Source organism: Vanessa cardui, chromosome 27 (assembly GCF_905220365.1).
Source record: "Vanessa cardui chromosome 27, ilVanCard2.1, whole genome shotgun sequence".
NCBI lineage: Eukaryota > Metazoa > Arthropoda > Insecta > Lepidoptera > Nymphalidae > Vanessa > Vanessa cardui.
The window spans coordinates 7028874-7042168 of record NC_061149.1 but is presented as its reverse complement, the minus strand read 5'-3'; the positions used below and the strand labels follow the sequence as shown (position 1 = coordinate 7042168).

At 33.6% G+C, this 13295-nt stretch overlaps 1 protein-coding gene across 1 annotated transcript in view; it reads right to left on the bottom strand.

Annotated features, from left to right (window-relative positions):
* Window positions 1–1516: 1516 nt before the first annotated feature.
* Window positions 1517–13295, bottom strand: part of LOC124541239 — a 32538-nt gene continuing 20759 nt past the window's right edge. Inside the window, exons 4-7 of the mRNA XM_047119121.1 lie at window positions 11254–11369; window positions 8357–8449; window positions 2666–2758; window positions 1517–1707 (exon numbers count right to left, since the gene is read on the bottom strand). Coding sequence (XP_046975077.1) covers window positions 1603–1707; window positions 2666–2758; window positions 8357–8449; window positions 11254–11369 — 407 coding nt within the window. The 3' untranslated portion in view covers window positions 1517–1602. The remainder of the gene's footprint in view (window positions 1708–2665; window positions 2759–8356; window positions 8450–11253; window positions 11370–13295) is intronic.

Sequence of the window (13295 nt, the reverse complement as noted above, 5' to 3'; positions counted from 1 at the left end):
TCTAAAATTATCAGTATATCTTTACTATATTGTTCGTGTATAATATACAAAAACCTTCCCCTCGAATTACTCTATCTATAAAAAAAAACCGCTTGGAAATTCGTTGCGTAATTTTAAAGATCTAAGCTTACATAAGGACAGACAACAGTAAGCGACTTTGTTTTATACTATGTAATTAAATCTATCAAATTCCGAGTTTTTGGCTTGTTAAATGGGCAGGAGCGTAGACCGTCGAGATATGGATGGAGGGTGTAAGTAGGTATACATGATAGAAGATACTATCACCCATAGACAATGACGCTGTAAGAAATATTAACTATTCCTTACATCGTCAATGTGCCACCAACTCTGTAAATACACTGGCTCTCTCACCCTTCAAACCGGAACATAACAATACTGCCTACTGTTGTTTAGCGGTAAAATATCTGATTATTGGGTGGTACCTATCCAGGCGGGCGGTCAAGAAAGAAAAAAATCTTCTGTTTTGTTTTCATTAGGACAACCAACAGTAGATACACTATCACATACAAAAATAAATTACATTTCAAAATGATCCAACAAAAGTTCTACTACTTACTGAATGTAAAATGCTGCTTCTATATTGAATATAGGAATTTGTGGTGTTGGATTTTTCGTCCCATTGGGGTATGAGAGTTGGAATACAGTTTGCAGACTTATGCAGTATAATATGTCCTGTTCGGTTGGCTCTCTTGACTGATCGAATTTCGTTAGTGTGTCTCAATAAAATTTTAACGTAATATTATTAATACAATAATAAAAAAGTTTAGTTTATAAGCTTTTTCCTAATTTTAATTTGTATTTTTACTTCCATTTATTACTTTCACACTTTTAATTTCTTTATGTTTAAAAATACTTTTTGCTTTGCACGCTGTGGTCTCCTATAATTGAAGGAACACGTAAGTTGTGTGACCTTTATACTGTTTTATTTTGAATGTGTAATTAGTGTGTATCCTTTGTTGGGGACTCATAAATAAATAAATAAGAGGACGTCACCCTCATCATCATCATTATAATGCTTAGTTTTACGAGGGTAACCTTAGCCTTAAATACGTTGTTAAGACATTTGATTCTATATCATAATTTAAATCTCATTATTATTGCACAATGAATATAGCAGGGGCTATTGAATTTACTTTATTATACACAATTATTAATGTAATTAATTGATCAATAATTTGTAAAACTTTAATTAATATTATTTTATATGGTATAGCATTTAATACTGTTACATACACTATTTTTCTTATTTTAAATATGATTGAGCTGTCATTAGAAAACAATTGGACGATAGCGGGGGATTCTAACAAATGATCTCTATCATTTGTTAGAATGTCTCTACATTGAAGCATCATTGTAAAACGATAATATCATTTTGGCCAACACGAACTACTGAAATTATATTAGCGATGGAATATTCTTGGAAATTTCGTTTAAATTTTTACCTACTTTATACTTGGTATACGTCCACATATGTAATGAAACCACAAAACAATTTATTAAAAATAATTTAATTTGTATATTGTATTGACTAATGAACTATAATAAATAAATAAATAAATAAATTAATTAATTAGTCTTAAATTAGGAGAGGGTGAGAAGCGGCCGGGACGGATACGCCGGGACCGGTTTCTCGTGCGCCCGGTACGGCGAATTGTTTATATTTTCACCTGACTCAGTTTCAGCATCCTGTAAAGAAATAACTTGTTTATTTGACGACCTCCATGGTCGAGTTGTGCGTACACCGGTTATCATGGGTACACCACTTTGAGGTCCCGGGTTCGATTCCCGGCCGAGTCGATGTAGATTACCATTAGTTTTCTATGTTGTCTTGGGTCTGGGTGTTTGTGGTACCGTCGTTACTTCTGATTTCCATAACACAAGTGCTCCAGCTACTTACATTGGGATCAGAGTAATGTATGTGATGTTGTCTCATATATATTTAAGTCAAAATAATAATAATTTATTTAACCGTAGAGGGGGAGGGGGGATTGCTAGCGATGAAAGTTAGTTTTTTATTCAGATACGTTTTTTTTTACATATTTATAGGGAATAGGCGTTAGTCTTCCATCTCACCTGATGGAAAGTGTAGATAATGACGAAGGTGGTACACGCCCTTCCAAAAGAAACCTGTTCACTCTACTCTTAAAGGCTCCGGAGTTCAATTTATCAGGAAAAATAGAAAATCATAAAAATCATCCTATAAAAAACCGATAATCTGGCCACTCGGCGAGGATGCTCAAGGGTGTGCAGTCTGCTATTTATTTATTACGTTTAGCAGTTCTGGTCTGATAAACAAACACCCAGGGCCGTATTTAGGGGAGGGCAACCGGGGCAACTGCCCTGGTGCCTCCACATTAGTGGGGGCCACAGTTTTCAGCAAGTTTACAAATACCGAGATATAGTCAAATTATAATAATGTTATTATTTAATACTTTAAAAGTTACTGATACAAGTAAATAAATCATAGCTTACTGATTGAAATAAAAAAAGTAATCAATTCATGTTAATATAATTATTAGGTTGTTCACGCTTCTGTTTGTCTAGGGCCCCCACTGCTTTGTGGCCCGGGGGCCTCCAGACCTTTAAATCTGGCTCTGCAAACACCCATTCAAAGTTTAGCATTTATAATATTAGTAATGATTACCTCGGGCTCCATACTCCTGGACCAAGGCCCCCAGCCGGGCTCCTCCTCATGTTCATAGTGATGTTGATGCTGAGCATGTTCATAGTATATCACCTGTAACAAATATACATATATATTATTAAGTCATTTAATTAGTTAGTTTGGAGTTTATTTCAATACGAGTTAAAGCAAGGTGTTGGAATAATCTGCAAAACTTCGCTCTTAAAGGGAGTGGAGACCTTAGCCCAACCTAGTGGGAGATATGGACTGTTAGTAACTATAAAGCTCAGATCAAATAAATTAGTATGATATAAACAAAATCATGTTCTATCAAGGTTATAACTTATAGGAGCCATTTGCCTAATATGCCAAAGGCTGCCAATAGGCCATGTCTAACTCCGGTTAATTCTAGTGCTTTTACTTTATTTACAGTTATATAATTTGATAAAAATCCTCGGACCTTTAATGAACTTAAACTTGGAGTCATAGTTACTTGTTAGCCTACTATCCCTACAACAACCAATTATAACCAAACTATTATGGGTAGTTACCATCCACTTATCAGATATTCTACTGGCAAACAACAGTACTCAGTATTGTTGTGTTCCAGTTTGAAAGGTGAGTGAGCCTGTGCAACTACAGGCACAAGGGACATAACATCTTAGTTCCCGAAGTTGGTGGCGCATTGGTGATACAAAGAATGGTTAATATTTCAAACAGTACTAATGTCTATGATCAGTGGAGACCGTTTACCACCAGGTGGCTCAATTACCACTCTGCCAACCTATACCCTTATCAGTTACCTTGGAGACACGGCAAGCTCCGTCCATTGAAATTGGTGATTCAACGTAGAAATGCTATGATTAAGCCTTTGTTCCACATGTAATTAGCCTTAAGCACATTTTCCTGGGTGAAAATAGTGCACTGGTGACTTCGATCTTCCCCGCCCCAATTATAATAAGAAACTTTCTGAGGACCTCATCAAGATCTTTCTGGACTTCATATTTATTTAAATTACAAAAACATATACTGAAATTATATATATTAAAATAACTTAAATAAGTTTAAATTAAATCAAAAACAAAGTATTATTACCGATTTACTTTTTGTCAATTTTCAAACAATTATCTCTTAAAAGAAAATAAAATTTTGTTTCAACATATCAATGAAAGTTATTTACGATCGAAAATATATTAAAATGTTAATTCAACTCGTCCATTAAACTTTATTATACCCAAATACAGCATCAAGAAATTAAAAGAAAGTCGGTAAGTTAAAGGAATTTATAATCGCGTAAAATACGACTTGCAATCCGGCTGAGTCAGGTCACTTTCACTGCAGTCTGACCTTATACTAACTGACCCTAATAGTCTGACATTAATTCTGACGCGGTCACGATCATCGATAATCTCTAACCGGCTTCCAATAGCACACTTATTATAGAAATATGTCACATTCATTTAATAATAACATATTATTAATGAGATGGTCAATTTTTTAAAAACGCGTGCGTTTTATATCATGAATGCGGGTTTTAGACCCAAAAAATACTGAATTTCCTTGTGCATAATTTGTGTTTATACTAGAATTCTTGCAAAATCAAAATATACTCTATTCAAATAGGCTTTTACAAGCACCTTTGAATGGTCATTTAACTAACTATATTAAATGAAGCCGTAACTATATTAAATGTACCGATTTGGAATGTAGATTTTATTAAGAACCGATAAGGATATTGGTAGTTACTCTTTTCTAACATTTAAAATACAAAGCTATGTGAGTTAAATACAATTATATATGTATGTAATATATCCTGCCTGGAAGTCAACAGGTATTAGCTACACAGTTTTATTCACTTCATTCAAACTTACGTTTTATTATTGACTTTGAAAGGTTTCCTCTCGATGTTTTCGTTAATTGGAAATTAATTGATTAAACATTAATGTATGACATTTACAAAAGTAATGTAAATAAACTAAAAAAATAAAATATTTGGAGGCACTCCTTTTTTCGCTTTTTTTAAGTAGGTATGAGTATATTTTGGGTTCCAGCCAGTTCCAGGATCACTGAGCCTAAAATTACGCATTAGCCAAATAATTTATTTTTGTATAATTGTATTGTGGAAATAATTACGAATAACTAAAATTCTTAACGACCAAATGTTAGTTTATTTTTAAAAAAGAAAAGAGAAAAAACATCTATGACTCAGAAATTATAAGAATCACTCGAACTTCAGGCCAAAGAGTACAAACATCAATGACAGATGATCGTTAACTATTTTTTTAAATGTATTAAGCTAAGGTATTCAAAATCAAAATAAACTTTATTCAACTAGGCTTTTACAAGCACTTTTGAATCGTCATTTAACAATTAAGTGAAGCTACCACCGGTTCGGAAAGTAGATTCTACCGAGAAGAACCGGCAAGAATCTCAGTAGTACTCTTTTTCAACACTTAAAAATTACAATCATATCAGTTAAATACAATTATACATGTATGTAATGTATCCTGCCTGGAAGTCAACAGGTGTTAACATCACGCTTTTTTATCATCTATAAAATATTGTATCGAATAATATACCTTTTTTACCAAAGTATCTTTTACCAACGATTTGAATTTACAAAACAACAAATTTAAAAATGTCGAAGGCCTATACAACCACCATTGTGTAAGCCGAAACATTTCTAAAACATGATCCAATTCTAATATCAGGTATTTGGATAAGCCTTGCAAAGTACCGAGTACTGTATGTTTATTCGTTGATTTAAGATATCTGTTTGAAGAAAGCCGTCAGACCAGTGAACGTGCCATTTTCATAACAATTTGTTACCACCGCAAAATTGATATAAATTTTCAAGACTACGCTATATTTATGGTAACTACATAGCTGTGGATTGAGCTTAAGGGCTAGAGCGTTGTGATATCGTCTCCACGATAAACGGTACCGTTACTTCTGAACTATTCTGATGAATTAGATTCATTGAAGCCTAGAGATGTAACCTCTGAGATATATGTGAGGTCTTTAAATTCGATGAAAGACTTCTAAGTCCTATTAAAATGACCTAGGGTCGTTGATGCGTGGAGCCACGCTTGTCAGATTTCAGAGAGGCTCCTTAAAATAGACAGCAGAGATGTTTGTGTACTTTTGTATGCATGAGATCACCTTTTAAACCCTAATAAAAGTTTTCTTAACCCCTTAGTATTATCGAACCGTGCCGAAGTTAACCGCAAACGTCTAAGGGAAAAGAGGCTAGGCATAAGTACAAGTAATTTCCCCCTAAGAGTGAGGTGCCTTCATTAAAGTTTCCCATGTCCATGAAAAATATCATTTTGCTTTTATGGCTATTTTTATATTATGTAGGTGACTGGCAAGAGTCACCACTGTCCATAGGCACTGTTAAACACATACACAGTTCACCAACAATGCACCATCAAAGCTCTACCAACCTTGGATAAGATAGTGCATCCCTTGTGCTTAAAGTTATCCGGAACATACCATTCTGTTTCGAGTATTCGATGAATGAGTCTTGATATTGTATTACAAATATTCGTCTTTACTAGATAATTATCGTTTTTTTTATGGAATAGTACGAGCATATGGGCCACCTGATGGTATGTGGTCATCATCACCCATAGACAATGACGCTGTAAGAAATATTAACTATTCCTAACATCGTCAATACGCCACCAACGTTGCGAACTAAGATGTTATGTCCCTTGTGCCTGTAGTTACACTGGCTCACTCACCCTTCAAACCGGAATACAATAATACTGCGTACTGTTGTTTAGCGGTAGGATATCTGATGAGTGGGTGGTACTTACGCAGACGGGCTTGCACAAAGCCCTATCACCAAGTATCGTAAGTGGGATGTAAACATAGATTGATATACATTTTTTAGCTTAGAGACTTGGTCTTCAAGTATGAATTGATAAACCTATACTTATCTTCCTTGCACTTTAAACTTCATAATAAATTTCATCAAATTACGTCCAGCATTTTGGTAAAAAGCAACAGACAGATTTACTTGCGCTTTTATAATATTAATATAGACACAGAATTCATCATCGCTGTTCTCTGCTAAATAAATAATGCATCAGACACACCTGCGCGGCGATGCGCGGCGGTAACGCGAACTCATATAAGTAAGGTAATAAACGACCACATGCGAAAACCATCAAGTGAATTAAACATAGTACATTTTTAATGTCATATATAAATGGTCGTATGATATTGTTTAACGAGTTAATATCGCCGTCGCTTCGCTTCGTTACGCAAGTGGGTCGCAATCTTAATTATCTTCACTGGTATGTCAATCTCGTAGTGCGTCTGGTTGAATCATTAAGACGCCGGCTGAGGCTAATTATCTATGGGTACGGGGCTTTTAAGACCTCGTATGAAAACTATCATAATACCGAGACGGGGCTCATTAGACCCAGCAACGTTTAAGAAATGTAATTATATGTTCCTTGTGCCTGTAGTTACACTGCTAATATTTTTCTTGTAAAAATGTTATACAATATTAAATAATCTATTGAAATAAATGAAAAATAATCTAGTTCTAACCAGTGTGATCTAGATTAAAGCCACCCGAACCGGATCAAACCAGTTCACATGTGCTCAATTTATACAAACTATACTATGTGGTTTGACATCGATTTGGAATTCAATCCATACATTAAAATTGGTTAAGTATGCTAAGGAGATCGTAGCGGTGAATACGGTCACCATTATGACCTGAGGTGCAGTGGTTGGATCGTGCGAATCTAAAAGAGCGTGGATTCAAATCAGACAAGCAATCTCATTTTTACAAAATTTTTTTTTTAGTTAATCATAATTGAATTCCACTTTATTGTAAACTCGTGACCCGACCTGGCTTCGCACGGGTGCAATACTTTATTTGATTTGATTTATTTGATTTAAATATACTACTGAATTTGTTCATTTACGACATCACTTAAGACACTTCTAAAATGATCAGTGTTTCTTCACTATATTGTCCGTGTATTTATATACAGAAACCTTCCTCTCGAATCACATTATCTACTAAAAAAAACCGCATCAAAATCCGTTGTGTCATTTCAAAGATCTAAGCATACATAGGGACAGACAGCGGTAAGCGACTTTGTTTTATACTATTTAATGTTTTTTTTGTTTCGAGAAGAACACGTATTATTTTTAATGACGAGCTAATGGGGCATCTGATGTTAAGTGGTAGTAGGAAATGTTCCTTAGGCCTCTGATCATCTCTGACTAAGATATGATATCCCTAGTATCTCTCACCCTTCAAACCGGAACACAATAATCACTATATATTATAAAACAGAGGCATCCCCACGTCTGTCTGTGTGCATGTTTGCGAGAAACTTGAAAACTACTGAACGGATATATTCACTAATAGAGGAATGTTGAACATAAGGTAGGTTTTTGTGTAAATAAGTTGAAATATAACAATTGTTAAACATTTCGTAAAAGAAGCAACAAAAAATAAGGTAAACATATAAAAAACAATTATGTCCACCCGTGTGAAGCCGGAACGGATCACTATTATAAAATATTTGTTTACCAGCAGAGCATCTGATGAGTGTTACCTACAAAAATGCCCTGGAATTTTTTTTATGTATTATAATATTTGTTTGACAATAGAGTATCTAGTGAGTGTTAGCTACAAAACTGCCCTGGAAAATATTTTACGTATTATAATTGAACCCCTACCTTCTGCGGTTGCTGGTGCTTATTCTTCAGCTCCACCCAGAACCTCGCCAAGTTGATTCCCAAGCCGATCAGCGCGATTATAAAGAATTTCACCTGAAATTATTAATTGAAAACATTATTAACAACTGATAAGACACAAGACACCTTTCTTTTTCTGTCATTATTGATTTAACATTCGTAAGAAAGAGAGAGCAATGTTTCTCTAATGACAACCTAAAGAACATACAAGAGAAGAAAGAATACAGAAGATACATATGTCACAGCCAATTGGTTAATTCAGTCAGTCTCTATTATTAATTCTCTATCTATTTCTACTGCTACTTGCATAACATTAAATAAACTTTATTTTAGAAGTGATTACTTTAAAAAGTTGTAATCTTTAAAAAGTAGTTACGCGGTAACTGCCAGTCAATTTTTAATGATACTTTAAAATTTTATTAAGATTTGCGAACTGAACAATAATTTTATTATTAAATTCAAACGCGCGCAAAGTCATGCACATAGCCAGTTTAATACATAATATAGTACATACATATATAGTAGTTTTCGATACATAAACTCAAACAGAAATTCCTATATTCAAACTAAAATCATTACAGTTACTTATTGATGGTCAAATTAAACAGTACCACCGGTTCGGACAACAAACACCCTGACCTGAGAAGAACCGGCGAAAGAAACTCAGCGGATCTTTTTTGTCAATATATTATGTTTGTTTCAACCGGCTGACCTAAACATCGAGTGTTTCTAACCGTTGTTAATTTAGAAATTATTGATAAAGTAACTTATTTTCAAGAGCGATGATAATCTATGGATGATGTATGGCCTGTCATTTAGGACACTGGTTGAACGGCCGTTAAAGTGACTAGGCGTTTTGTTGAATTGCTAATTTAACTACTTAGCTGTGACATACATATAAATACGATATTTACTACAACATTGTTGTATCATACCAGTAGTCGCTTGTGGCTTTACTCTCGATTATAGGGCATGGGTCATGTGTAAGGCAATAAAGTAGCCTATGTTCTTTCTTGGAGTCCAAGTTTACTTGATATCAAACAAATTTCACCAAATTTTTTCAATTTTTGTTTTTCTTTTTTACTTTCTTTTTTTTTGTAACTTTTGTTTTAATCTAGTATATGTTTTTTCTTTGTTGTTTTTGTAACTTTTCTCCTTTTGTATAATTTTCCTTACTACCTATTAACTTTTCTGTCTATGTTTCTTCTTTTTCGGGTATACTGGAAGAAATCTCTTCTAGGGATAAGTATACCTTTTAAACTTAATTTTCCCGTGTACACATTTTCCTTTTCAATGTATCTGGCATGTTTAATAAAATGGTTAAATATATAAAATAAATAAAAACTAATTCGATACAGCGACTTGGTAGTGAATAATCGACAGACAGACAGAGTTTCACATTTATAATATCAATATAAATTCAATTATAATTAAGGATTGCTTAATTTACTCGTAAATTTCGTACAAATAATTTCTTACACTCTTACTCGGTATCAACGATCGTGTCCAAACTGAATCACAAATCAAGAATACTAAAAACAACATCAAAATCGCTCCAGCCGTTAAAGAGTTCAACGACCTTTACAAAAGTATTACACATGTAATCATGAATTAGATAATATACACAACATAGTGAAAACAAAATCAATGTACTCGATTCAAGTAAGCTTTTATAAGAACTTATGAGTCGTTATGTAAATATACAAACAGTCTGATGTTACATAAGAATAATAGTCACAAACCATTTCACGGTCAATGAATCGTAATGTACAGTCAGGGTAAGAAAAGGTTCGTCACCTTAAGATCTATTTTCGCGTGCTCAGTGTGAGCGATAATCTGCTCTACCGATCGAGAATGACATATTGCGTCACAATGATTTGATGTTTAGATTCAAAAGGCACTAAGGGTTTGAGACTTGAAAGGAATGAATTTGAAAACTGACGAAGGTTTTCTTACTCTGACTAAATTCCAATGGAAGTAGGAAAAAAGATAAACAAATCTTAGATTCACGTATTTTATGCGTTTAACTAATAACTGAGCTATTTTTTATGGTATAGGTTTGCGGACGAGCACTTGGGCCACCTGATGGTAAGTGGTCACCATCACCCATAGACAATGACGCTGTAAGAAATATTAACTATTCTTAGAATTTCGATTCAACGGGGAAATGCACCATTGCACGCGGCCAAGACTTATACAGTAACTAGTTTTAGTTCATATTTGTATATATTTAAGCATTTAATGTTATTAATTCTTATGTTATTTGATGAGCTGTTTGTGCATAATATACTAGATTATTTATTTGCCATTACGAAATATTGACAAAATCTGTGGTTGAGAAGTGTGTACACCAATTTTCATGGGCACGCCATTCCGAGGTTCAATTCCCGGCCGAATCAATGTAGAAAAAGTTCATTAGTTTTGCTATGTCTTGGGTCTGGGTTTGTAACGCCGTTACTTCTGATTTTCATAACACAAGTGTTTTAGCTACTTACATTGGGATCAGAGTAATGTATGTGATGTCCCAATGATGTACTAGTAAACAGATATGTCGTTAACGCGCAAAAAGTGATGACTAGAAAACGTCTTAATTGGGACGTTTGCCTTTAGTTGTTTTCATCATAATAATTATGCCAGTAATACGTTATAATATATCATAATTATATAGTAATACGTTTTGCGTAATTAAAACATCTAGTTATCCCTTTTACTTGTTGTTTTTATCGAGCTATCCTTTTTACTTGTAACGAAATGTAAAATAAACGGTCCCCGGCGCGGCACACTTTTTTCTGTTGTTTAGTATGGGTATAACATATCTGTTTATTAGAATATCATTGGTGATGTCCTATATTTATTTATATAAATAAAATATTATTTACCTGTAGTTTGAAGGAAAGAATTTGTAACAAGGTTCCAATTTTCGCTTTTAGCACGGCTCCGAGTATCAAGAGTTTCAGGATAGCCTTCTTCTTCTTTTTCTTCTTGCCTCTCTGTTCTAGAGTTATAAAGATTATGAAACAAATTAGTAGACATATTAACAATATTATATTGCAGACCTCACTCTATTCTACATGTGCAAATTCTGGACCGGATGCTCTCCAGAGGTATAGTAACTACCGTTGATAATATCAACACCAACAATTTATAGTACACTATCTTGGCACAATCGATTTTCACTAAAATTCGAGTTAGCATAGTATAAATTGTTGGTGTCGTTTAATCTATATAAATAAATAAAATTAAAATGTCTGTCTGTGACCAATATAAGGACTTTTTTAAATAGATTAAACTATTTGAATGTTACCAAAATCGATAAAACTTTTATTGTATTTCTGATATCAATACAATTACGTGTAAACTTATCACACGTATTTATTGCGCTATTCATCTTTTAATTTATTTTATATATCTACTTTGATTCTCTGTAACATAGCTATAGCTTTATTTTTTAATTCAGACTATATATTATAAATATTTATATAAAAACGTTGATAAGATGTCTTGAATACTTCTTCCTTTAGTACATGATTAGCTATTACATATTTTCTAATTTCTACAATACATATACAAAATTAGAAAAATATTGGTCTCAAAACTTCTTATTATTATTTCAGGCACGAGACTATGTTTCCGTATTCAGACCGTTGATTAATCCTTTGTTACTCATTGTGATACTTATTACACGAAATTGCAGTGCCCTAGTTCTATTAGAATTTTTAGTGGAGTAAGAACCTTCAAAGTTGGAAACAAGTTTGACAATCACTGACTAATGTGATTTGGTTATAGACCACTTTATGGAGTATGGTCATGGACCAGTTTACAGAGTACCTAAGTCTTTTAGAGAATGTAGTTTATTTAATTTATTTTGTATCAGACAAGATATATAAATTATTTTACTTATTTTTAACTACGTACTAGTTTCATTTCGCACCGTACTTAAGAATTTTTAATATATCGTGCAAAATAGAACAGCTACCAAAAATTGGGTCAAACATTTGCACCAATGCATTCATAATGGTCTAAAATTGGTCGCGTTGGTGCAAATCTTTAGACGTGCATGTAACATGCAATCCTAATGTCATGCTTAGATGCATCTATGAACTACAAATCACTATTTAATTACGAATCTAGACGTATCTCTAACTACGACTACATAAATAAAGTTTGTGTAATTTTACAAATAAAAAATAATTATATTTTTTCTGAAACACACTTACGTATAATTTTTTCGTCCATTGCTACACTTAGAAACAGAAAACAATAAGTTGAGCAACAATTTCAAATTAAAACTAATAAAAAATCCTTATCTATAAGTAGGTAGGTAAATGGGCCTTCTTTATGGTAAGTGGTAGAAACCGACCACCGGCATATGAGCTGCAAGAAATTAACCACCCTTATATAAAGACGGCATCAAACTTGGTACCGACCTGATGATGATGCCACAACTCTTATGCTTGTACTACTAACTAGTTATCCTGATCTTATAAATTGACGAGAATAACAATGAAATATTTGAAATTGGTTTATATGTGTTGGCGGACGAATAAATGGGCCATCTGTTGGTAAGTGGTCACCGTCGCTCACAGATATTGGCGCTGTAAGAAATATTAACCTGACATCATCAATTCGCCAATAACTTTGGGAAAAAATATGTTATATCACTTGTGCCTGTTACTTAGGCCCACTCACTCTTAAACTATTTGGCGTTAGAATATCTGATGAGTGGGTAGTACCTTCCTAGATGGGCTTGCACGAAGCCCTATCACCGAGATATAAATATATGGTTTTTATGATAACCTCATTGTTAGATTTATTTACAGATCATTTTGTATTTTACTGTAAAGACAAACATCGTGAGGAATTCCTTTGTTACGGTAATTCCACCAATGGCGAATGGTACTGCTGATAAAAGTTCCACATC